The following is a 26,785-nucleotide window of genomic DNA, read 5'->3' as shown; positions in this document are numbered from 1 at the left end:
GAGGTGGAGGAGAAACAGGAAAGGGGAGGGGTCTCTCGGAGGAGGGAGGGGACGATGCATTTGGAGAAGTGGATATTGGATCCCTGACCTCCTCCAAATTCCCTCTCCCCTGATTCCTTTCCAGGAAAGACCCCTGGGACAAGATGAGATCGAAGGTAACCTCTGTCCCCAAATGCCGCCTCATCGTCATCCGCCACTAGGCTGCTCTCTGTGCATCTCAGGGTAGACCCTTCCCACGAAAGCTTCACACCCCTCTCTCCTCCGCTCAGCCGTGATTTTGCGGAACTCCTTTTGATGGTCACTTAGGAGTCTCCCAAAGTGTTGAGAAGGCACGCCCATCCCTAAGTGTCTCAGAGACCCAGGAGGGACACAAGCATGAGTTTTGTTTTTTTTTTTTAAAGATTTTATTTATTTATTTGAGACAGAGAGAATGAGAGAGAGAGAGAGCACATGAGAGGGGGGAGGGTCAGAGGGAGAAGCAGACTCCCCACCGAGCAGGGAGCCCGATGCGGGACTCGATCCCGGGACTCCAGGATCATGACCTGAGCTGAAGGCAGTCGCTTAACCAACTGAGCCACCCAGGCGCCCACAAGCATGAGTTTTAAGATGAATCAAAACTGTTGGTTTTTCTTTTGGTGGTTTGGAAGTTTCCCATAATGTCGCCCCAGAATTTGGAGGACCGCGGTGCTGTCACTTTGCGGTCTCACGGATCATTCCTCTTGCACATTTCGATCTTGCACGTTGCAATCTCCACCTGTATTTTATACATCACTCCTTTTTGAAATTTTGGTTTTCAAAGATGTCTTCTCCTTTGCAGAGTCTCTAGTTGGTGCCTCCCTGATAGTTTCAAGGGATGCAAGTCTTCCCCATGGATTGTTTCAGGTTCCCCCAAAGTTCTTCTCTCTTAATTTTCAGAGCTTCAGGAAGCATTTCTTGAGTTTGACAAGGACAGAGATGGGTTCATCTCCTGTAAGGATTTGGGGAATCTCATGAGGACAATGGGTTACATGCCCACGGAGATGGAGCTGACTGAACTGGGCCAGCAAATCCGCATGAACTGTGAGGCCAGGGCTGGAAGAACCACTGGGGGTGGGGGTGGGCTATGGTGGAAGGGGGAAGAGGGTAGGGGTCACTAGGAGTCTAGAAGCAAACAATCCAGGCTGGACTCAGGGAGACAGCATTTGAAGTGGATAAAAGGGTGACTCTTAGAGGCAGATCTGGGTCCAAGACCCACTTCCATCATTTACTGATTGTGGTGCTTTTGAAACATGGAGTCAGCTCCCACTCTTGAGTCTCAGTTTCCCCACCTGTCAGGCAGAGGTGATGTCACTCCTTGTGGGATTTCGATAAAGGAGCTGATGCAGGTCAGGCTTAGCCTCCAGTAGTGGTGATCGATGGAGGTCACTACCATGACCGCTGAGACGCATCAGTAGAGGGCAAGATTGGAACCATATTTGCTGCTGGAAACAAACTTGGGATGGATTTCAGAGCTCATTTCGAGAAGGAAGCTGGGACAGAATTGCTCTGGGGTTTGCTTCCAGGCGTGCCACAGAGGAAACAAGGTTGAACACAGATGGGATCGTGTTCCTATCTGGAAGCAATTTGGCTCCCACTGAATTTATGCTCCCCCTTCTACAGACCAACAGACAAGCAAATGTAGATCTGAACCAATTAAGAGACTTGCCTAAGGTCACAGGGACAGCTAGTGACTTCCGCCCACGCACCCATCCATCCGGGTTCGGATTAGAGGGACCCTGGGGCCTGGGTTGGCTGAGAGGGAAAACTCTCAGAAGACAGAGAGATCAGAGCAGGTCTCCCTCTTGAACAGATTTTGAAGGGTCCAGCGAGGTCATGGGGGTTGATTACGTGGAATCTCACTAGACCTGCCTCTTCTGTCCTCAGTAGGTGGCCGTGTCGACTTTGACGATTTTGTGGAGCTCATGACTCCTAAACTGCTTGCAGAAACAGCAGGGATGATCGGTATCCAGGAGATGAGAGACGCCTTCAAGGAAGTGAGTTAAGAGTTTCATGGTGTTGGTGCTTGAAGGAAACCCCAGGGGTCTACGATTGGTCTTTAAGTGTGGACGGAACCCACCCAAACCAAGTTTTTTGGAAACTATAATGGGATTTATAGGGAAGGAAAATGACGTCTTCCAAACACTTGCAAGGCACAAGGTCCCCTACATATATTCTCTAGTTTAATCATCATAAAGAACAGTAGGGGTAAGCCGCCACTTACCACGGTTACGCATACGAGGACATTGAGGCTCATGGAATTTACAAATCTTACCCGAGGTCTTGCCATCCCCAGAATACATGTTAGGACCTCTAATCTCCATGCCCACAATGGGAAGAAGGAATCCAATAATTTGAGATCCCAGAGGGGAATGCAAAGAGATAATCTGGTTTAACCCACCTGTAGAGACACTTAGAAAATGAGACCCAGCGAGGGTAAGGGTCTTGCTGAAATTCGCTTTCATCCCTTAATAAAATGCATTCCTCAGGGGCACCTGGGTGGCTCAATCGGTTAAGCATCTGACTCTTGGTTTCGGCTCAGGTCATGATCTTGGGGTCGTGGATCAAGCCCCATGTCGGACTCCACGCTCAGCACAGAGTCTGTCCTTCTCCCTCTCCCTCTGCTTCTCCCCCAGCTCACGCCGTCTCGCTCTCTCTCTCTCAAATAGATAAATAAAATCTTTAAAAATAAATAAATAAATAAAGCTCTTTCCTCAGAGCTTTCAATATAGGAGGCAAAAATAAAGAATAGTGTAGGCTTTGGAAGGAAAGACTTTGGAGCTGTGCAAACATGGGTCCAAGTCCCAGGAAGATCTCCCCCTACCAGCTGTGTGATTTTTTTTTCTGTCCCAGCTTCACATAGAGGCCCAGAGCTGCATGGTCCAACAAAACTTCCTGGGATCTTGAAACGCTCTGTCCAAAATGCAGCCCCTGGCCATATATGTCGAGCCCTCGATATATGGCAAGTGTGACTGAGGAACTCATTTTTTTTTTTTAATTTTATTCTTATGTTAATCCCCATACATTACATCATTAGTTTTAGATGTGAGGAACTCATTTTTTTCATTTTATCTAATTTTGATTAGTTTGGGGTTTTTTTTAAAGATTTTATTTATTTATTTGACAGAGAGAGACAGCGAGAGAGGGAACACAAGCAGGGGGAGTGGGAGAGGGAGAAGCAGGCTTCCTGCTGAGCAGAGAGCCCGATGTGAGGCTTGATCCCAGGACCCTGGAATCATGACCTGAGCCGAAGGCAGCCGCTTAACAACTGAGCCACCCAGGCGCCCCTAAATTTGATTAGTTTCAATTTGATTATTTATTTAATTTCCGTTTACATTCAACAGAATATAAATTCAACTTGTTTGAATTTAAAAACAAATATGCAATTCAGTTACTGGGAAACATTCCTTTTGGAAAACCTTGGGTGGGTGGATCTACCTTTTCTTTTTCTTTTTTTTTTTTAAGATTTTATTTGTTTGAGAGAGAGAGAGCACAAGCAGGGGGTAGGGGCAGAGGGAGAAGGAGAAGCAGACACCCCACTGAGCAGGGAGCCTGACATGGGGCTCGATCCCAGGACCCTGAGATCCTGACCTGAGCTGAAGGCAGATGCTTAACCCACCGAGCCACCCAGGCGCCTGATTTGTTTTAAATGAACATGAACGCAAGGCCCTGATGTGTGGACCACGATGGGAGCCAGAGGACCAATCAGGGGGGCTGCATGATAGTCCAGGCAGGAGATGACTGTGGCTTCGGCCAGGTTAGCATCAGCGTCCCCTGCTCGGGACATAGAACGTACGAGACTTTCTGGTAGATTGGTTAAGGGTGTGCAGCGTGGAGGCTTGAAAACAGTTAATTAATTCAGCCAATATTTATGCGATGCGTGCCGTGTGGCAGGCACTGTCTGGGGGCTGGGCCCGGGGCAGTGAACAAGACCGTGCAGATGACCCGCCTTCTGGGAGCTGACACGCCAGTGTGCCGTGTGCAAAAGCCCTTAGCTTAGTTCCTGACCCACGGTAAATGGTCAGTCAACAGTGCCCTTGTTGTGCTGACATCACGTGATCGCTCTGTTCTGCTCAGTTTGACACCAACGGAGACGGGGAGATCACCCTCGGGGAGCTGCAGCAGGCCATGCAGAGGCTCCTGGGAGAGAAGCTCACGCCCCGAGAGATCTCGGAGGTTGTGCAGGAGGCCGACGTGAACGGAGACGGTACCGTCGACTTTGAAGGTGACATTGCGTGGGGACAGCTACTGGCAGATGCTTAACCCGCTGAGCCACCCAGGGGCCACGACAAAAGCTAAATTCTTTTTTTTTTTTTTAAAGATTTATTTATTTATTTGAGAGAGCGAGAATGAGAGAGAGAGAACGCACATGAGAGCGGGGAGGGTCAGAGGGAGAAGCAGACTCCCTGCCGAGCAGGGAGCCCGATGCGGGACTCGATCCCGGGACTCCAGGATCATGACCTGAGCCGAAGGCAGTCGCTTAACCAACTGAGCCACCCAGGCGCCCAAGATTTTTTTTTTTTAAGATTTTATTTATTTGAGAGAGAGATCAGAGAGAGAAAGAGAGCACAAGCGGGGGGGGGGACAGAGGGAGAAGCAGGCTCCCCACTGAGCAGGGATCCCTACCCGGGACTCGATCCCAGGACTCCAGGATCATGACCTGAGCCGAAGGCAGTCGCTTAACCAACTGAGCCACCCAGGCGCCCCTTTAATTTTTTTATTTTAAAGGTTTTATTTATTTACTTGAGAAAGAGAATGAGAGAGAGAGCATGAGAGAGGGGAGGGTCAGAGGGAAAATCAGACTCCCTGCTGAACAGGAAGCCAGATGCGGGACTTGATCCAGGGACTCCAGGATCATGACCTGAGCCGAAGGCAGTCGCTCAACCAACTGAGCCACCCAGGTGCCCCAAAAAGCTCAATTCTTAATCCAGTATTCAAGTGCACCCATGGTCTGCCCCCCACCCACTCCACATTTCGACAGCCTCTCTCTGAGTCGCTGTGCTCTGGGGCACCCTTGGCCCCTGCTCTGTGTCCTCAAAATCCTGTTCCTTTCTCCCTGACCTTCCTTCCGCTTCCTGCACCTTCCCCGTCAGTGCATTCTCAGGTCTTAGCTATCCCTCGGGAATCGTCTGCTCCTCTCCCTTCAAAGGGAGTAATCACTGCAGACCTTGCTGCTTTGAGTTGAGTTTGACCTCCCGGGCTGTCAAATCCTGGAGGGGGGTAAGTGATGTTCTCTGAACCATCTGTTCTCTCATTCCCAAAAGGGAAGCTTGGTAGATATTTATTGCATGACCGCAACTTAGCAAATGATTGCTGGTTGCCTGCTGGATCTCACCAGGGTCAGGTGTACCGGGGGCATCACTGGAAATCTGGACGAGGTAGGAGACAGATCCCCAAGCAGGGGAGGGACAGATTGACCTCAGGACCTGGGTGGGGCCCTGGAGTTCACCTGGCATGGAGTCATGGAGCAGAGTCAGGGGCACCCTGTGTTCCTTCCAAGCTTTGCCACTTACCATCCACGTGATCTCAGGTGCACTGGTCAACCTCACTGGCCTCTGTTTGCTCATCTGTAAAATGATATTTACTCCTCCAGAACTGGTTGAAAAGATGGAATCAGATAATCATAGTTATTATTGAGCAGTCCATGTGTCTATAAGCATGATCGTGTTTAACCATCTGAAAGACTATAGAAGGTATATGGTAGTCCTGTGACTCCCAGTTTGGAGATGAAGAAAAAGGTACACGGGGTCGTCGAGGACTTTCCTGAAGATCCTCCATGGCCCCTGACACACGCAGTAAGGCCTCAAAAGTGAATGCTCGCTGTTCTTACAAATAGATGCCTCACCGGGGACTTTTCTTTGCAGAGTTTGTGAAGATGATGTCTCGCTGAGGAGGTTCTGGAAGCCCCGTTCCCTCCCCACCTGGCCAATGTGGATCAAGCACTTGCTGAGGACCAAATCCCACCTGGGCCCTTCCAGGAGAGAGGGTGGGAGGGTGCGTGGTGACTGGCCCCACAGAGCATGAGCTGAGGCTAGCCTGAAAGTGATCGCTTTGCCCGGATGGTGGGGTGGGGTGAGGGGCACCTCTCTAGAATGAGATTAAGAAGGAAGAGTCTACGTATGGAAATGAGATTGGGACTAGGGTCAGTGCCGCTCCCCCAATTCCAAAGGTTCATGACATCTTTTGACTGCGTAATCCCTAATGCCTATGACCCTCCAGAGTCTCTTCCCCAGCGTCCTCTTGGGTCCAACTCCCAAAAAAGTTCAGCCTGTAGTCCACCCTTCCCCGTTGTTGCTTCCGATCTCCTCAGTTTCTTTCTGTCAGTAAGAGAGAGGCATGCCAATCTTGGGGCTACAAACGGGGTTCCTGATAAGACTGGGCTTGGAAATGGTTAATTAAAGAGGCTTCCAAAGTGAGCTTAGCCTGTTTTGTTGATTTCCCGGAAGCTCGGTCTGTTTTTTCCCTCCGGCCTCCTACTTCCTTTTCCTTGTGTAAGATACTCAGGCCACTGAATTAAATCATAAATCTGGATTACCAAGGTTTAGAGCAAGCTGATCCCTGGAGGGGGGGAGGTTAATCCCCTGCAAAATATCATCATGTAAAGAGAGGGAGGACGAGGAGTTCTCAAATTCTCAGCTCAGCCAGGTGGTGTGGAAACCGTTCCTGGGAACCCCAGCCCCCCTGTGTGTCCGCCCTGGGCACACTGGGAGATTGCCTCTGTTAGGGGGGACGTTGTGCCAGCCCTCACACCCTGACGCTGACCTGCGCCCTGAAATGGGAGGGTCTCTTGCTCCTCACCTCCATCTGCAGGCAGGATGCTCCAGGAACACAAGGTCCCTGAAGTACAGGATTCATGTCCCACTTTCTGCCAGGTTTTTCGCACGTTTAAAACCCACTAAGTAGATATATACAAAGGGTCATCAGGTTCAATAGCCTTGTTTCATAAAATTAAAATTAAAATTTCCTTTTGCCCTTCCTCCCTCCTTCCCTCCCTCCCTTGCTTCCTTGCTTCCTTCCTTCCTTCCTTCCTTCCTTCCTTCCTTCCTCCCTGTCTTCTTTCCTTCCTTCCTGTCTTCCTTCCTGTCTTCTTTCCTTCCTTCCTGTCTTCTTTCCCTCCTGCACTTCATTTATTCAACAGCGACGTATGAAGTGCTTACTGTGGGCACACTTCCAAACATGGGGCTCCCTTGGTGAATGAAATACACCATCCCCGCCTCCTGGGAGCTTACATTATAAAGGGAGGAGACAGACATAGAACAAAATACATGAGTATGGTAGAAGATGGTAAGAGATATGGAGAAAAATGGAGCAGGAAACTGGTTTAAGGGGTCTGAGAATGAGGAGGAGTCCCCATTCCACATAGGGTCATCAGAGTCTACTGAGCACCAGGGGCATATCCAGGGGAAGAGCACTTCCAACACAGTGTAGGGTGAATGCAAAGGCCCTGAGGCAGGAATGTAGTTGACTGTGGTGGAGGAATGGTGAGAGGCCATGGTGGCTGGACAGGGGTAGGTGGTGGATCAGGGGTTAAACCGTGCATGTTTAGAGGCCAGTCTGAGGACCTTGGAGGATTTTGAGCAGAGGAGTGACATAATCCAGATCATCCTTTAAAATATGGCTTCTGCCTCCTGTCTCAGCTCCATCTCATTCCATCCATATACCTGTTCATCTGTCCATCCCACTCACTCACTACTCACCTATTCAACATGATATTTGCTGAGTCCCTGCTCTATGCCGGGCATTATTTCAGGTGATGGAACTAGAGCAATGATAAGGTACTTGACCTCACGGAGCTTGTATTCTACAGCCACACAATCCAATGGGATCTTCTGTGATGATGGAATGTTCTAGATCTGCACTATTATGGTAGCCACTAGCCACATGTGGCTACTGAGTTTTAAATGTGGTGAGTGAGGCTGAGAAACTGAATTTTATTTATATTTTACGAAGTTAACATTTTATCGACAATGATTTTATGAATGACTTCAGGAGGTCAAGGAGAAGGGGATTCCACACAAGCAAGGCACAGAGGCTGGAGTCAGGAATAGGGCAGTGGCTGGAGTATACTGAGTGAGGGGACAGTGGTAGGAAGTGTGTGAGGGAAGGCTGGAGACAATGGGGGGGCACACGTGGGATCAGGGGGCAGGAGAGCCAAGTTTCCTGTGGCGTGTTTGTATGTGATTAAGGGAGGATTGATCATTTGGTTGTTCTTGAGCTACAGCGGAATGAGATCGTCGGGCTTCTCCAATGTCTATGCAACATCATTTTAGACAATCAGACTGGTACCAAATGTGGTTGAATGGTTAAACCTATCCCTGATGCCTGCGTGCAGTGTGGGATAGTGGTAACAGTTGCTCAATGTTTTATGAGAGAGGAGGGGTGGGGGAGAGCGGGCAGGGAGAGAGGGAGGAGAAGAACAACATGAGGATGCATCTGGGCTCACAGGGAAGCCGATTCTGTAATTAATTACTGATGTCTGCCACAGGCATGGGGAAGGAATAGTCAAGGTAGTCTTGCAATGAATTTTCTTTTTTTTAAATTCTTTATTTAAATTCATTTTAGTTAACATATACTGTATTATTAGTTTCAGGGGTAGAATTCAGTGAGTTGTCAGTTGCATATAATACCCAGTGCTCATTACATCAAGTGCAATGAATTTTCTACCTTCTGTTTACTTACTAATTTATTTATTTATGATTTAACAAGTATCTATAAATGCTCCACCCAAATCTATGGGCTCCCAGAAAGAGAGAGCAGGCTGCAGTTAACTTCCAAGGGCCCCTGGGCTGAGAATCTGACCTCCCTCCATGAGACTCACCAACCCAGTCACCAACGCTTCCTTCACCACACATTCCAGTCCCTCACCATATCTCTCATTCCAGGAAGCACAAAGGGCAGCCCCGGGGTTAACTGTGGGCTCCTTTATTGGTGGTTATGCCACATTTCCCCTCTGTTCTTCACAAAGGACCAAGTGATTAAGCAAAATGGCGGACAAGGTGTTTCTAAAAGCGATTAAACTTGAAAGACTCAATGAAAAAGATGAAGCAGGTTCTAAACTTGGTGCGTCCATCTTCCTCTGAAGATATTTGTCCTCCCCTGGAAAATAGAATCATAAGCCAGCATTCAGGTAATAGGTATGCACTGACTCAAAATGTAATGTGAATACAGAAGTATTGTATTGGGTTTCAAGACTGAATCAGAAGATGAGGCAGCAGAGCCAGGAGGGGTTAGACACCGCTGCCCCTCACCTGGCTCACGGGGGCTGGAAGCCACTGACCATGAGCACCTTAACTTCACCTCTACTAATAGGTTTGGTGGAAGAGGGATCCGAAGAAGATAGTTGTGCTCTGGTGGACAGGAGTCAGAAGTAGGGCACTAAAAATGTTCTTCATTCTAGCCACAGCCTGGGGATGACTCATGGGTATTTTTGGTTTTGGTTTTGGTTTTGTTTTAGAGACAGAGAGTGTGTGTGCAAGTGGGGGGTGAGGAGGAGGGAGAGGGAGAGAATCATGAGCAGACTCTGTGCTGAGCATGGAGCCTGACTTGAGGCTTGATCCCATGACCCTGAGATCATGACTCAAGACAAAATCAAGAGACACTTAACTGGCTGAGCCACCCAGGCACACCAGCTTGTGGGTGTTTTTAAATATCCACCCTGTTAAGATGGTACCCAGGGCCCCAAGCCCACTCCTTTGCCTCTCCTCTGTTCTGGGAAGATAATTTTCATGGCCAAGCCAAAATTCAGGAGGGGTCACTAATTTTGGTGTCACCCATAAGCCACATGCCTCGTAAGGGCAAATATTTCTAGAAACACCCCATCCACACATCTGATGAAAGGGCTTCTGTTTGTGTTTAAATCCCAGAACCACCGAGTGATTAGGCCAGTGGACCCATGCAGGGGATCTGGAGAGTTTCCACTGGCCTAAGAATATTGAAGGCAGAGGAAAGGGCTGGAAGGGGGAGTGAGGTTGGTCCTGCAGAGAGAGTTGAAGACTTATGTGTGGAGGTGGGGGAGGGACCCACACGATGGAGAGCAGAAGTGACCCCCACCTTTTCCTCCTCTGGCTATTCAGTGATGGGGGTAGCAGATCAACAACCCGGTGCCATGTCCTCTGGGGACCAGAGAAATCCTGGTGGTCTCCTCTCAAGCTCATCTTTTCTTCTTACGTTCCAGTTTGAGAAATTCCATTTTCTTATCTTGCACACCCAAGACCTCCTGGACCTAAAACTTGGCAAGATACCTTTCTGGGTCTGAAAGAGTTCGCCCACCTCCTTCTAATTCGGAAAGCTGTCCTAGTCTCCCCCCACCCCCACTTCACCTCATCTCTGGGACGTGGAGCTCACCCCGCTGGAAGGACACAGCATTGCCCCGGGTATGTTACGCATCTCACCTTTGCATCAGCAATACACCCAGGTGTGGTCCCGGTCATAGTTGTAAGAGGTTGCGCACCACGTAAGGTTCTGCTTTGTGCCTTTGTCAGTACAGTTAAAATAATTCTTGTTTTTATAGTTGAATGGGAAGTGGCAGGGAAAGCCAGGAACCAAGGAGGAAATTCCTAGGGAGAAGAAGGGGATAAGACAGTGGTTACCCCTGTGCCTTTACAGTATGGTGAAGGCTTAGGCTTCAGAGCCCACCCTAAAATCAAAATTGGGTCCACAATGCCTGTGGGTGTGTTGTTTGGCCACTGCTCAGAGGTTCCCATTAGTGGAGATAAATGCTGACCTAATCCCTAAATATCATAGAGATTTTCTTCCCTGGGAAGCTTGTTGCGTTTAGCTCAATGGGGTGTGGAATGGGGAACGAAGGCAGAGTGAAAGCACAAGGGTTCCTGGCAGTGGGAGAGAGAAGGACAACGTCATGTCACCAGGGGAACCAGGGAGTGGAGTGGGAAGCATGGAGAGGACATATTACGGGGGCTCCTCTTTACTCACAGATCCTCAATGTGTGAATTCGCCGCTTGCTAAAATTTATTTGGAACCCAAATCAATACTGGTGGGGCTTCTGCGGCCATGTGTGGACACACAGCACCCATGTTCCTAGCTGAAGCCCAGCAAGGCTGCACCCTGCCTTCTCCATGCAACTCTCGTGCTGTAGACAAGTGTTTAAAATGCCCAAGTGCAGTGCTGAAGAGCTGTCCACAGTCCTGAAGTGCAGGCGCTCTGGGATGTGCTTTATGGGAAAATAGTATAATATATTTACAGAGAAATGGTCTATTTTCCTTCCTTGAGGGCTTCTGCCCCGATCATCCACCAAATCTACGTTTGTTCTCCTTTTTAAGCAAAATTATCCAAAACACGCAATGGCACCAAAAGATTGCCACATGACCTTTTCATGTCCTCCTAGAGCATTGTCTAAACAATCCCTAAGGGTCACCTGATTCTCTAGCTCAGTGTCAGCAAACTTTTTCTAGAAAGGGCCAGATGGTAGGTGTTTTCAGCTTCATGCCTCATACAGTCTTTATATATGGGCCCTAAGATATGAATTTCATATAATTTTTGTCTGTCACAAAATATGATCATTCTTCGGAATTTTTTCAACAATATAAAAATGTAAAAACGATTCTTAGGCTAGGGGCCAAAAGAAACATTGGTCCAGATGTGGCCCATAGGCAGGATGGGGTTCACAGACCCCTGCTCTAGGGAAATAGAACTTTGTCTGACTTACTACCTGCTGTTGATTGGAGGCCCCAACTCTGGAACTTGTAGAAGACTGATACATCGTGAATGATTTTTGTTCAACAGAGATACCAATAATTTCTGTCTGGTAGACAAGATAACCACAAAGATTTGATTGCCCTTTAGATGTTAATGGATTTTGTGGCTAACTTAACAATCTTGCTTGCGCTCAATATTCTTCTCTTCACTGATTTCATGTATTTCTTATAATGTCCCCTGAATTGGCTTACCTATCCTTCTAGTTCCCTTATTAATAGATTTTTTTCTTTAAGTAGGCTCCATGCCCAGCGTGGAGCCCAGTGCAGGGCTTGATCTCATGACCCTAAGATCAAGACCTGAGATGAGATCAAGGGTTTGACACTTAACCAAATGAGCCACCCAGGCACCCCAGATTTTTTTTAAACCTTAACACGTGCTTACTCTGTTTGTACAAATGAGTATTTGGTGTTTCACATTTTGAAAATCTTATACTGACCTCTTTCTCTTGGATCTTAAGCAGCCCATATTTTGCCCATCACATGCCCTTTGCTCATCAGATCCATGAGGAAGAGACCCTGCATTACTCATCACCATATGCCCACATCCCAGCACGGTGTCTGGCACACAGTAGGGCTGGAGTAGATGTTTGCTGAGTAAATGAATGAAGGAATCCACCCGTGTCCACCCAGTCCTCTTCCCCGGATTACTAGTGTCAGCACAGAGGCTCCACTTTCCATCCTCATCCATGTTCTCGGTGGTTGGGCACCAGAACTTGTTGCTTTCATCTTCAAGGCACTCAAAGATTGTGCTATTTCTGTAGATGGAGGGGAAGATGCAGGGCTTGCTGAAAGAATTTCCCCCATACTCTGAAAATAATCATGGAAAGGTCACAGGGACAAGAAGAGACAACGAAAAGAGCTTCCATTTATCACACATGAACTAGGCGCCATGTTTTATCTCATGAAAGGCAACATAACATTGAACGTGCCCAGTCAAGTTCCTGGTGATGTTATTATGTCCACTTTGCATACAAGTGAGAACCCAAACTGTCAATGACCACACAGTTACTGTCTACCTGAACAAAGGCTTTGTGTTCCACAGGCTTCATCAACAGAGTTATTGTGAGATTTAAGGATAAGTTTGGTAGGGTTAAGGACACAAGTGATGGATAGCTAGGGCAAAGATAAAATTAAGGTTTTATATGGGATTAGGATTTTTTGAGTGCCAAGGGAAGAACACAATTAAGATTTTATACAGGAATAAGTATGCTCATGGATAGGTGCCTCACGTGAATCTTCATCTCTATGGAGGCAACACTACTTAGTGAGAAAGCACGTGCATCAGAGCCATATGGACTTGAATTCAAATCCTAACTCCGACATCACCTAGGAGTGTGACTTTGGGCGGGACTTAATTTTACTGTGACCATTTATTGAATAGGGAAAAAAATAGCATCTCATAGAGCTTCCGTGGAAAGATTCAATGGGAGGTTATATATAGAGGTCCTGGATCAGAGTCTAATACAGAAAGGGCTCTAGAATGAATGGAGGTCATTAAGAAGTGAAGAGGTTATTAAGATGAAATGTTAAGGAAGGGTCCAGCACTTGGTGAATCCGCTTATTGACAATTCTGGCAACAGAAATACTTGAAAACCAATATCAGGACTACAACCCATGGTTCTGGTTCTTAGGACAACTGGATTTTCCATGCTGACAATGGGGACTCGGGGGAACCTGGTCTCAGGACATTCCTGTCTCCTGTGGTTGTCCTAATGTATTCTCCAAGAAGACCCTTGATTCCTAGAAGTATTACTCCCATTGCTCTGCTCTCCCCTGTGCCATTGTCTCCTCAGTAGGATCATTGCTATCTCCCTTCCTTCCCACCAAACACCCCATCCCTGCTCTAGTGCCTCACCATTGGTTTCACAGTATTTCCACTGCTGCTTCTCATCAAAGCTGGAGGTGACGGAACACCACAGCCTTCCAAGGAAGCTGCCCTCCATGATGCAGCTGTTATGGGACCTTCCTCGATAGATGAAGGGGAAGATGCATCGTGGGTAATCTGTACAGAAAGGAGCCCGTGAGTGGTTTGACTTTCTCCAGCCATTCATGGGACAGTCATTTAATCATCCATCCATCCATCCATCCATTAGCCACCAAAGTACAGGACAAGCTTCAAGTCTGGAAGAGATTTTATTCATTCATCTCATCAAGCATTTCATAAAGAAAGCCTTTTCCTGTACTTTCACCCTCAAAGCTTCCCCAACAGAGTTCCCAATCTCAAGCATGGTGCCCCCACATACTGCACAAACAAACAACGTACTTTACTGTGTCTTAAAAACGAATCTCTTAGAATCAGCAGAAGACATATAGGAATCAAATCAAGACAAAGAATTTTGATGGTTTATGACCAACAGATGAAGTCAAGACCTTGACATACAAAAGAATGTTGCCATTACAAAAAAAAGAAGTCAAATATCAGAGAAGTCAAATACAATAAAATTATCATCTAGGTGTTGGTGCCTTATTGCAACTTCCATAGATAGATTGAATTTTCCATCACAAATGTAGTACTACAAATATAGTTTTGGACATTATGTTTGTAGTGGGTGGATTTACTCACACTGAGTGAGGGAGTCAGGGTCATTTGGAAATGATGGAGGGGTTTTCATAGACGAAGGGATGAAGGAAGTCTTCCTTGAGCAGGTGGCATTTGAGAAGAGGTTCTCCCAATGTGGAGAAGCCAGCCATGCAAAAATTGGGGGGAATTGAGGTTCAGGCAGAGGGAATGAAAGTGTGAAGAGTTCAAAGACAGGAAGGAGTTCAGAATATTCAAGAAACATGACAATTAGTATAGCTGGATCTCAGCAGGCAAGGAAGGGAGTGGAAGAAGATGAGGATAGAAAGGGCAGTGTCATGTAGAGCTTTGCAGACCAAGGTGAGAGGTCTCCTCCTCCTCTCCCCTCCCCTTCTTCTCCTCCTCCTCCTTCTTCTTCCTATTGAGTTGTAGGAGTTCTCTTGGATATTTCAGATATTAACCCCTTATCAGATACATGATTTGCAAATATTTTCTCCCATTCCGTGGTTGATTCTTCATTTTACTGATGGTTTCTTTTGCTATACAGAAGCTTTGTAGTTTGATGTAGTCCCACTTGTTTATTTTTGCTTTTGTTGCCTTTGATTTGGGTGTCAAATCCAAAAAACCATTGCCAAAACTGATGTCTCACAGCTTACTCCCACGTTTTCTTATAGGAGTTCTGTGGTTTCACATCTTATGTTCAAGTCTTCAATCATTTTGAGTTGACTTTTGTGTATGGTGTAAGATAGGGGTCCAGTTTCATTCTTTTGCATGTGGTTGTACAGTTTTCCCAACACCACTTAATGGAGAGATTGTCCTTTCCCCATTACATATTCTTGGCTCCTTTGTCATAAATTAATTGACCATATATGCCTTAGTTTATTTCTGGACTCTCAATTCTGTTCCATTGATCCATGTGTCTGTTTTTTATGCCTCTGCCATATTGTTTTTATTACTATAGTTTTGTAATATAGTCCGAAATCAGAAGTGTGGTATCTCCTGCTTTGTTTTTCTTTCTCAGTATTGCATTGGCTATCCGGGGGTCAGGATATTCTTCTAAGTGTGCAGGTGAGCCAGAGGGACACGAGCAGGGAAGTAGCATTGCCTGACTTCACATTCCAAAAAAGGTTCTTTGACTGAAGTGTGGAGAATCAGTTGGAGGGAGGTGAGGGGGATTTGGGGAGACCAGTTAGCAAATTTTGGCAGGCAGAGTTGATGGTGATTTGGAGAAGGATGGAAGCAGAGGAAGCAGGTTCTTCCCAGAAGCTGAAGCTAGGATCTATTTTGAAGGCAAAATTAAGTCTAGTTGGTGGGTTACATGCAGGGTGGGAAGGAAAGAATTAGGGATGACTCTGTTTTTCTGATTTACACAGTGGTGGCACCTTGTCCTTATTTTATTTTATTTTTTTAAAAGATTTTATTTATTTATTTATTTGAGAGAGTGAGAATGAGAGAGAGAGAGAGAGCACATGCGGGGGGAAGGGTCAGAGGGAGAAGCAGACTCCCTGCTGAGCAGGGAGCCCAACGCGGGACTCGATCCCAGGACTCCAGGATCATGACCTGAGCTGAAGGCAGTCGCTTAACCAACTGAGCCACCCAGGCGCCCAGCACCTTGTCCTTATTGAGGGAGCATGCAAATGAGCAGAGAAGCCTCTGCACAATAGCATATGTCTAAGTGATATGAATATCGTAAGCTAGCATTGTTAGGGATTGACATGGACACCTGTTTCTGATATCGCTATTGCACTCACGAGAAGAAGCATCCTGTGTCCTGTGAGGCATTACTTGGAAATAGCAATGAAAAACCACTTCTCCACCGCTGTGTAAGGGGAAGACGTCAGGGTAAGGGTAAGGCTAAGATGCTAAAGCTATTCACAAGTAGTATGATACCCGCCAGTATGGGTCCAAAGAGCAGTATTTGGTTCAGGAGCCAGAGCTGAGGGAGGAGATGCAAAAAGCATACCTTCATCTATTCAGGAGCCCTTGGTGATATGGCTGAAAGAGGTTTAATCAAATGCAGGTTGTTGACTCTCTAGGCCATAATTGTGCCTAGTATATGCACTTTGGGCAGAGTTTTGTCCCCTTTTGTATATCTTATGCATGTTCGGGGGCCTCTTTTCCAGAATTAAAAAAAAACACTCTAATTTTCAGATTCAGTTTCAACCAGTTGATCCTGATTTACATTGTTTGAACGGGAGCGATATTTTCAATCAGAGATAATATTGCTTCCAGGTTTGGTTTGGTTTTTTTTCAGTGTAATGGGGCTTCTTTGTAGTCATTGTTAGCTCTTACAATCAAAGAGATTCTGCTTGGAGGTACAAGTGTCTGGCCACTTTTTAATATCTTTTAGGTTAGTTATGATCATGCGTGCTTAATTATTTTATTATCAATTTGCTTCATTTTACTTCTATACTGCAGTTATGGAATTATGTTGATTTATTTTGAAATTATGAATTTAGAATAGGTAATGTTCTTTATAAATTTTATTTCAGGATAGTAAAAGGGATGTTATATTTATTATCAAAGGGAGAATTTGATCTAAGGGAGTCAAGAACAGTGGTAAGAGGGAAAAGTAAGTCCTAAATATTCAAAAGCCGGTTAGTAGTAGGAACAATTAAAATGTCCAACAATAAGGTATTGGTTAAAACAAAATGCCTTTTGTGCACAAAAGATAGAAATCATACAATTGCAAAAATGTCTTGGACTTTGAAAAAAAAGTAAACAGAGTCTCTCAAATCCCTTCTCTGTTATACTGTTTCTGTTTTTCTTTATCAATTTAGAAAATCAAGAAAGAGACAAAAAATATGGTGGTGCAGAGAACACCATTTTCAACACTACCGTTGTTAACATTATTATCCATTACTAGTATTCAGTGTTTAGCCTCCCGCAGCATTTCTATGCACACACACATATATCATAACTTGTCTTCAAAAATATGATCATATTGGGGCGCCTGGGTGGCTCAGTCGTTAAGCGTCTGCCTTCAGCTCAGGTCATGATCCCAGGGTCCTGGGATCGAGCCCCACATCAGGCTCCCTGCTTGATGGGAAGCCTGCTTCTCCCTCTCCCACTCCCCCTGCTTGTGTTCCCCATCTCGCCGAGTCTCTCTCTGTCAAATAAATAAATAAAATATTTAAAAAACCACAAAAACCAAAAATATGATCATATTATACAAACCCACACATTTTCTTTTGTGACCCATCATTTGAGGAGGCCTGCTGAGGGGACAGCATGGTGCCACTTACCGTCCGCCATGCAGTACTTCCACTGCCCATCATAAATGGCTCTGGTTGCACACCAAGGGGAGAGGCTATTGGTTTTGATGCAAGAAAAGTAAGAAGACCCCTTGTAGGTGAAGGGAAAGACACATGAATCTTTCTGATCTGGAAGACAGAGAGACAAAACGAAGGGGCTTCGTCACAATGAATGAGCCAAGGATGAGTCTTGGTTTGGTTCTCATGGCGGGGGCGGGGGGGTCTGAAGGCAACACGTGGAGTCTTAGCATCCAGCTTTCTCGTGACGTACAAGGGCATGTCCAGTTTATTTTGAGACCAAGAGTACAGGGAAAGAGTCTCATAAACCATGAAAGCAACAAGGATAAAGTTTTCTTCCAGACCATCAGAGCACCGTCGACGTCACAGAAAACACATTTGGTAAAGGTCATGAGATCACAGTAGGTAATGAAAGGACACACATTAAATAATTCTGAAAAGCAATTGCATTTTGCAATGCTCTTTTCAATCTTTCTGATGACACAAAAAAGAAAGCTTCATTTTAATGCTAGTATTTCTCTACCATGTCTCTAATTCTTAATAATCTCCCTTTTTAACAGCAACAACAAAAAGAGGGCAGGACTCAGGTTCAAAGCCTTATTGGGACAATAGCATCTAGTAGAATGTAATAACAGGATTTTGTTTTCATAGTATTTATTTTTGTTTGCAATTTCTGTTTATGGCAAGTAGTAGCATTTTTACAGATTACAGAGCTGATGTTAACTATTCTTTAAAATAAGGGTGTTAAAGTGAAGAAGAGATCACATCTAAAGAAGAAGGTCGAGCAAATGATATTGCTGGTGATGTGCAGATGTGGCAAATACTGAGGGGGTGGTACTTGGATGAGTGAAGTTGGAGAAATGCAACCCTTGGCCTTTGCATTCCTCAGTGTGAGGGCAGGGACTTTGTCTTGATACAGTGTATCCTCGGAAACTAGAATAGTGACTTGCTCATAGTAGATGCTTAAGAAAGAACTGACAGAATGAAGATAATAAGTTCAGAAAATGCCACATGAAAAAAAGATAAATGGGTTTCTTTGATGAAGGACTCATCAAAAGGGTCAACATGTAAATGAGAATTGAATTAGCAAGAGGAGTATGGAGTATATTGAATTGTCCTTTTCCTCCCATTCCTTGAGAGCTTTGGAGACTAATGGTCCCTGAAACACATCTTAAGAAATTCTATTCTAGCCCAAATTCTTCATGGAGAAGGAAGTGAAGACCCATGTAAGATAAGGAATCATTTCAACTTAATGCCTTTTTTTTTTTTTTTTTTGAGCAGAACTAGAATGAGAACTAGAATTTTATATCTAATGGTCCAGGATCATAGCTTTTCTCTTTGCCTTCATCCTGTCATTCCTTCCTCCCTTCGCTTTCTCCCTCCTTCAAAGATATAATGAAGGCTTACTATGACTAAGACATTCTGATAGGTTATTTATGTGCTTGCACACACGGATGTGTGTGTGTGTGTGCGTGCGTGCGCGTGCATGCTCATGTTCCAAACATGGTGAGGCAAAGCTTCCATGGACTCACTAAAACCCATCTTCTTTTTCTTTCTGGGCTCCTAGCTTGAACCCATTTTTTGGCCTCTCTTATAGTTAGGTGGGGCCGCGTGACTCAGTTACAACCCATGGAATGTGGGTGGAAATCATGTTCTCCATTTCCTTGCTCAGAGAAGTCCCAAGCAAACCTCCATGCTCCTTTCTTCCTCTGCCAGCTGGATAAGAGCTGTAGTTCTCGAGGAGAAGGGGACACTAGACAATGTTTGGAAATATTGGAGAAATATTGGTTGTTACAACTGGGAGAAGGGGGAGCTGGTGGCTGTGCTCCTGGGATCTACTGGGCAGAGGCTGGGGATGTTGCTAAACATTTTACCATGCACAGGTTCCAGAACAAAACCATCTGGCCCCAAATGTCAATAGTGCCCAGGTTGAGAAACTCAGATAAAGAGGACCCTGCAGAGAACATTGAGGCTCTAGGGGATGGAGGAGCCATGATACGGAAGGGTCCTGCATCTCTGAATCACAACAAAAAGGCTTCCCACCAAACATCCACATTGAAGTGCTAGATGAGTTTGACGTGAACTCTACTGAGTTCAGCCACTGACATTTGGGGATAATTAGTCTGTTACCAATACAGATGAATAAGACATCCTCTCTATCCTCAACCTTGTACCCCCATCTCTTCTAGATCAGATTCCTACCCTATATAATCTGACCTAAGCCACCATAAGGGTGAATGAAGGATGTACTAGGAGAGGGTGGAAAAGCCAGACCTCCAGCTTTGAGTTTCACCAATGGGTTGATGCAAGTAGGGGCCCTTAAGTCACATTGCGTGGTCCACCTCTGAGTCTCAGAACTTTCTGGTCTTGATTTTATAAAGCTGAAACCAGTTAATATCTGGAAAGTGCTTATAAGAGCTACTCAACAAATGTTAGCAATCATCACCATCACCGTCATCATTATCATCAATGATTCTCAGTCATGGACACCACCGGTATGTACAATGCTGGGAGGGCAGGCAGATGCCCCCTTGACACAGGATTAAGATTATTCTTGGGAGTTGTTAGTAAGAACCAACACATAATAGATACTATTAGCCATCTGCAAAGTAATCCAGCAGATGGTCTAATCTTCTTAACTGGGTTAAAATCCTCCATAATCTGGGCCCTGCTGACCTCTCTGTTCTCACTGCCTGATTAATGTTTCCTCGACCTTCCTCCATGCTCTTTCTTGTCTTTGGCATTTGGCTCATGCCCTTCATCCTGCTCTTTTCTTTCTTCCTAACCTTACTCCCCATTACTCAACCATACAACCTGATTCAGTCTGGATCAATACTCTTCTGCACTCTTATAATACTCTGAGTCAATCTCTATAAATGTACTTACCAAATATTTAAAGAATATAGTTATCTGTTTACATGTCTATCACTCCTGTTTGCTGTGAGCTCTCTGATTATAGAGCATGAGTTTTATTTATTGCTATGTTTCTGGCCCATTGCATGGTGCCTGGCATTTGGGAATCACTCAATAAATGTGTATCAAATAAATTAGCCTATAAATATGTGCAGAGGAGACTTAGGGATGCCAAGTTTTGCCACAGGAATGTGGGTGTGGTCTCAGGAAGGTATGACTAGAATGAGACAAGAACTGAAAAAGCTGGTATTGTTCCCTGACTGAATAAACTGTGGGTTCTTAGCATTTTGGGGACTCATCAGTTCTTTTGAGAAGCCAGACCTTCTCTCAGGGAAAATGCTCATACCTCCCTATGGCAGAGACTGTTGTGTGTTCAAAACCAGCTTCATCTTCCTCCTAAATGTACTGCTAAAAAACACATTTCCCAGACTCCCTTGCAGCTAAGCATCCTGTGAGTTCTGGCCAGTGGAAGTGGGAGAAAATGACAGCTATCACTTCCTGGCCAAAAAAACTCTCATCCAAGATCATCAGACTTTTGATCGTTGTCTATCAGCTCCAAGTAAAGAATCCACAGAACACCCTAAAGCCCTAGGGGATGGTGGAACCCCACAGTGGAAGGTGCATGGACCCCTGCTGACCAGATGCACCCTCATTGGACTTTATAGGAAGGAGAAATAAAATGATTTGTGTTAAGCTGCTATAATTTGGAGTTTGTCTGTTTCAATATCTATTCTCACTATCCTGATAAATACACACCCTTTTTTATACCAATCTGGGGTTTCATGGGCTCTGGTGCTTGCCCGGTGACCTCATATTAGGAATCTCTGGAATATAGAATGTGATCATTGAAAAAGGACTTCGTGGAATCCAAGGGCATGAAAACAGGAGTGTTTCTTGAGGGACTCCTGGGTGGCTCAACCTCTGCCTTCGGCTCAGGTCATGATCCCAGGGTCCTGGGATTGAGTCCCACATCGGGTTCCCTGCTCAGTGGGAGCCTGCTTCTCCCTCTGCCCCTCCCCCTCCTTATGCTCTCTCTCTCTAATAAATAAATAAAATCTTTTAAAAAAAAGAGTGTTTCTTGAGCCTATCCAAGGGAGAGGGCTCATGAGACAGAAAAGGATTTTAATTGTAGAGAATTGTTTCACCCTAGCTTGAGTGAACTATATATAATCAGGGTCTCTCTTTGTTCTGCTTCTGTGCTTACCATATGATCTTTGGGTGGTTGATTTAGATTCCTAGATATATTAAGAGCGTAGCCTCACACCCACTAGAATGGCTACTTTTTTTTTTTTTTTTTTTTAGCAGAAAACAACAAGTGTTGGCAAGGATGTGGAGAAATTAGAACCTTATGCACTGTTGATGGGAATGTAAAATGGTGTAGCTGCTTTGGAAAACAGTATGGCATTTCCTCAAAAAATTAAACATAAAATTACCATATGACCCAGGCATTCCCCTTCTGGGTATATCCCCAAAAGAATTGCAAGTGGGTTCTCAAAGAAGTATTTGTAACACCCAATGGTTAGAGCAGTGTTATTCACAATAGCCAAAATGTAGAAACCATCCAAGTCCATCAGTGGATGGATGGATAAACAAAAGGTGGTGTGTACATGTATGGATCACACACACGGTGGAACATCACTCGGCCCTAAAGGGAAAGGGAATTCTGACAGCTGCTACAACATGGATGAATCTTGAGGACATTATGCGAAGTGACATAAGCCAATCACAAAAAGACAAGTACTGTTTGAGTCCACTTTCATGAGGCATCAGAGCAGTCAAATTCATGGAGAAAGAAAGTAGAAGGGTGGTTGCCGGGGCTGAAGGGAGGGGGAGGTGCAAGTTGTTTAATGGGTACAGAGTTTTAGTTTTGCAGGCTGAAAAGAGCGCTGGCTATTGGTTGTACAACAATGTGAATCTACTTCTATGGAACTGTGCACTTCAAAATGGTAAATATTGTAAATTTTATGTTCTGAGCATTTTACCACAATTTAAGAAAGAGAGTGGAGGGTCTAGGTTGGAGTCTGAAGACTCAATCCATTGGAATTATAGAGCGCCCCCCTTTTTTTTAGAGAGAGAGAGAGAGTGAACACGCAAGTGGTGGGGGAGAGGCAAGGGAGAGGGAGAGAATCTCAAGCAGGCTCCACGCCCAGCTCAGAGCCCAACATGAGGCTCAATCTCACAGACCTGAGCCAAAATCCAGAGTCAGAGGCATCACCAACTGAGCCGCCCAGGCGCCCCTAGAGCTCCCCCCCTTTTTTAAAGATTTTATTTATTTATTTGACAGCGAGAGACACAGCAAGAGAGGGAACACAAGCAGGGGGAGTGGGAGAGGGAGAAGCAGGCTTCCCACGGAGCAGGGAGCCCGATGCGGGGCTCGATCCCAGGACCCTGGGAACATGACCTGAGCCGAAGGCAGATGCTTAACAACTGAGCCACCCAGGCACCCCTAGAGCCCCCCTTTTAATTCACATATCTGCACTTCCCTTCCATGTGCTGAGCATCATGAAAGGTGCTTGTGTCCATTACAGCGACCACCCGCTTATCCAGGGTCTCGCTTTTCTTGTTTTCAGTTATCTGCGGTCAAGGCGGTCCAGGAGCAGATGATTCTCTATCTCCTCCTTACCTGAATCCAGGAATCCTTGCTTTGACCCATTCACTCTTTCTAATTTCCAAATCCTCCCCATCATTTTCCAGTATACTCACTTCCACTTGTCTCATGGGAGTAGAGGAGGAAGGTTATCCATCCCAACATGTAACTGGACCATGGGTTCATCTCAACAGGCCTCTTCTTTCTGGACTGAAGGAAGACAAAAAATTTATTTATTTATTTATTAAGATTTTATTTATGTATTTGACAGAGAGAGAGACACAGCGAGAGAGGGAACACAAGCAGGGGGAGTGGGAGGGGGAGAAGCAGGTTTCCCGCTGGGCAGGGAGCCCGATGCAGGGCTCAATCCCAGGACCCTGGGACCATGGCCTGAGCAGAAGGCAGATGCTTAACGACTGAGTCACCCAGGTGCCCCAAAAAAATTTTTTTAAAGATTTTATTTATTTGAGAGAGAGAGAGTGCGTGCATAAGTGGGGGGCAGGAGCAGAGGGAAAGGGAGAAGCAGACTCTCCGCTGAGCAGGGACCCTGACACGGGGCTAGATCCCAGGACCTCAAGATCATGACCCCAGCTGAAGGCAGACGCTCAACCGACTGAGCCACCCAGAGCCCCAGGAAGACAAAAATTTTGCTCCTATGGGTTCCTTCTTCCACTAACTCCCAGGTTTGGTGTCATGCATGCCATTTTACTTTATACTCCTAGAGGGCAGTGAAGAGTAATTTACTCTTACAGGAAAGAAAAAATATATATATACTGTCATTACGGAGGGGTCGGTGTGATGGGAAGGAGAAATGTTGCATTTGTTGAGCATTTACTGTATTCCAGGCTACACGCTCAACACACAGTATGCCGCTTGGTTCTCACAAATGAAATGATAGCTATTTTAATCCCATTTTACAGATGAGGAAGCTGAGGCTCAGAGAAGCCGAGTGATCTGTCTGAGTTGGTTACACAGAGAGGAAATGGCAGGATTCTAACCCACGTAAATAGCTTCAAAGGCTCTACTCGTCATGGGGATCTTAACCATAGCCTTAAACCCTCCTCATGGATCATACCCATCTCCAGCGGGATATGAAAGTACCTTAATGATCAGCATTTACCATGCTCCCCAGCTGGAATTTCTATTTGCCTCTCTGCCATTTCCTTAATGACACATAGATATGCCATTTTCCACAGAAACAACAACTCAGGGTTGGACTCGGTGGTCTGCTTTTGTCTTGAGACTCAGTTACTATTACCACTTCTGCTGGCTACCAGTTATTGAGCGCCTACTGTATGCCACCTTCTAATGACCTGATGAGCAGGCATGATCAGCTCTGTTTACGGAAGAGCGAAACCAAGATATGGGAGGTTAAGTAACTTATCCAAGCACCACAGATGGTAGGTGACGGACCTCGGGTTCAACGACAGACCTGTCTACACCAGTGTCAGAATTCTCAAGCTCCATAAACCACTTCCCATCTGTGGGTCTTTGTTCCCTCACCTGCAGAGAGCGTAGGTTACTAATTCCTGCCCCTGGGGGAGGCCGCGAGGGTCCAGGCAGATCCTGATGCAAAAGTGTGTTTCCGTTGTAAATTGTTAGTTTTGTTTATGAATAATTAAGGCAAAGATCAGGGCAGCTCAGGGGAGACATCAGATGGCAACAACTCTGGATGGTGGGTTTGGGGAGGAAAAAAATATCCCAGAGCCGTAGATTCAGGTCCTCGAACAGGTAGGCGGCGCCACTGAGCACCCGGGTCTCAGAACACACCTTTTCACTTGGCTTTCCTGCTACATATGGGAGCATTTTCTGATTTCTCTTGTTATTTTTAACCACAGCACCATGCCCCAAACTTGCTTTTCCTGAGTGATGTCTCATTCACTGCCTACCTGCTCATGACTAACTCCGACTGGTGGTTCAGACTCTGGAGTTGGACCCACCTTTGATTGTGGAGGCTAGCTGGTCCTGGTTGAAATCCGGACTCTACCATTTCCCACCTGGGTGACCTTCAGAAGTTACTTAAATTCTCCAAGCCTTAGCTTCATCATCTAAAAAATGGGGATACTGGGACACCTGGGTGGCTCAGTCGGTTAAGGATCTGCCTTCCGCTCAGGTCATGATTCCGGGGTCCTAGGATTAAGCCCCACATTGGCTCCCTGCTCAGCAGGGAGTCTGCCCCTTCCCCTGCTCACCCTCTTTCTCTCAAATAAATAAATAAAATATATTTTAAAAATAGGGATTACTAATACTACCTACCATTTAGACTTGTTATGATGATTCGCTGAGATCATAAAAAAATAACAGGTAATACTCATTGAGTGCTATACACGATTCTAAATTCATTATGATCCTGATAGTAACCGAAAGTGGGGGGCCCTAGTGGGAGCCCCATTGCACATTTGGGGAAGTGGAGCCACAGAGAACTTAAGCATCTTGCTGAGGATCACAAACCTCAAAAGTGGGGGGGCTCCTACCAGACCACTGACAACCTAACTCCAGAAACTGGGCTCTTGGCTGCTACGCCATGCTGTCTTCAGGCTTACTGTGGGACCTCACGTGCGTTAAGCACTCCAGAAATGTCAGCCGAAATCATCGTTCGTACCAGACCTCTCCAGACAAATTTCACTTCTGAGTGTCAAGACTGTATTTTCAGGGAGCCTGGGTGGCTCAGTTGGTTAAGCGGCTGCCTTCGGCTCAGGTCATGATCCCGGAGTCCTGGGATCGAGTCCCACATCCGGCTCCCAGCTCGGCGGGGAGCCTGCTTCTCCCTCTGACCCTATCCCCTCTCATGCTGTTTCTCTCTCTGTGTCAAATAAATAAATAAACAAAATCTTTAAAAAAAAAAAAAAAGACCATATTTTCACCTGCCCCCTGGCGAATGTCCATCTAGATTGCCCCTCAATCACCTCAGATTCCAAGACTGGGCTCCTGATATAAAGCCCCAAATATCCCCCCGCACCGCCCCCCACACACAACTTAATTGAACTGTGTTTGCTATGGTCTGAATGTTTGTGACTCCCCCAAATTCATATGTTGGGATCTTAACCCCCAAGGTGTTGACAGTAGGAGGTGGGGTCTTCGGGAGTGATGAGGTAATGAGGGTGAAGCCTCATGAGTAGGATTAGTGCCCTTGTAAAAGGGACCCCAGAGAGCCCCTTGCCCCTTCCACCACGCAAAGACTCAGTGAGAAGATGATTGTCTACCCAAAGTGGGTTTTCCCCAGACCCTGAATCTGCTGGTGCCACGGTCTTGAACTTCCCGGACAATAGAACCACGAGAAATACATTTCTGTTATTTCTAAGGCCCCCACCCCCAGTTCTTCCCCATCTCCCAAGTCGTCACCCCAAGAGTAAAGCTTTCTCCTCCCTCAGATAGCAGGCATCAAACCCCATGGCTTCTACTTCCTGAAGGGCTCTTGAACCCAGCGCCTTCTCTCTGTCTCTCCTGCTCCTACAAAGTCCCCAAACAGTGGTCATGTTCTGTCAAGGATGTCCTGGCCTCCAGGCTCTCCCCTGTCCCGTCCACAGGACTGCTGATCGGGCCTCTCTTGGTGCTTGCTTTTAAGCATTCATTTAAATATTACTGAGTCCGCACGGTACGTGGTCTGCAGGGCTAGGGGATGAGCGAGAGCAGCTTATGAGACAGGCCTGGCCCTGCCTTCGTGGGGCTGGCCATCTGCTAAGGAGACCGACAGGAAGGGAATAAACCAGAGACAAGCACGGAACTCTTGCTCATGATCGTGGCTCCGAAGGAGGAGGACCGAGGC

General features: G+C 46.0%; 2 protein-coding genes across 7 annotated transcripts in view; one reads left to right on the top strand and one right to left on the bottom strand.

Annotated features, from left to right (window-relative positions):
- The window catches only part of LOC123855819 (calcium-binding protein 5), a 48,530-nt gene extending 42,105 nt beyond the window's left edge, over positions 1–6,425 (top strand). For 3 of the 6 annotated variants that reach the window (XM_054511487.2, XM_054511486.2, XM_054511485.2), the window contains 5 exons: positions 125–155; positions 916–1,059; positions 1,903–2,012; positions 4,093–4,240; positions 5,880–6,412. In XM_054511487.2, coding sequence (XP_054367462.1) covers positions 125–155; positions 916–1,059; positions 1,903–2,012; positions 4,093–4,240; positions 5,880–5,905 — 459 coding nt within the window. In that variant the 3' untranslated portion in view covers positions 5,906–6,412. Of the gene's footprint in view, positions 1–124; positions 156–915; positions 1,060–1,902; positions 2,013–4,092; positions 4,241–5,879 lie in introns of all 6 variants that reach the window. The other 3 variants (XM_045890445.3, XM_064581208.1, XM_064581206.1) reach the window with 3 other exon arrangements.
- A 2,087-nt stretch (positions 6,426–8,512) lies between these two features.
- ELSPBP1 (epididymal sperm binding protein 1) overlaps positions 8,513–26,785 on the bottom strand; it is a 28,089-nt gene continuing 9,816 nt past the window's right edge. Inside the window, exons 2-7 of the mRNA XM_045890416.2 lie at positions 23,136–23,229; positions 17,493–17,630; positions 13,585–13,731; positions 12,378–12,536; positions 10,407–10,571; positions 8,513–9,111 (exon numbers count right to left, since the gene is read on the bottom strand). Coding sequence (XP_045746372.1) covers positions 10,414–10,571; positions 12,378–12,536; positions 13,585–13,731; positions 17,493–17,630; positions 23,136–23,205 — 672 coding nt within the window. The 5' untranslated portion in view covers positions 23,206–23,229 and the 3' untranslated portion in view covers positions 8,513–9,111; positions 10,407–10,413. The remainder of the gene's footprint in view (positions 9,112–10,406; positions 10,572–12,377; positions 12,537–13,584; positions 13,732–17,492; positions 17,631–23,135; positions 23,230–26,785) is intronic.

Source organism: Mirounga angustirostris, unplaced genomic scaffold, assembly GCF_029215605.1.
Source record: "Mirounga angustirostris isolate CCGP_5_RB_7025 unplaced genomic scaffold, mMirAng1.0.hap1 SCAF_16, whole genome shotgun sequence".
NCBI classification, from domain to species: domain Eukaryota; kingdom Metazoa; phylum Chordata; class Mammalia; order Carnivora; family Phocidae; genus Mirounga; species Mirounga angustirostris.
This window is presented reverse-complemented; position numbering and strand designations above follow the sequence as displayed.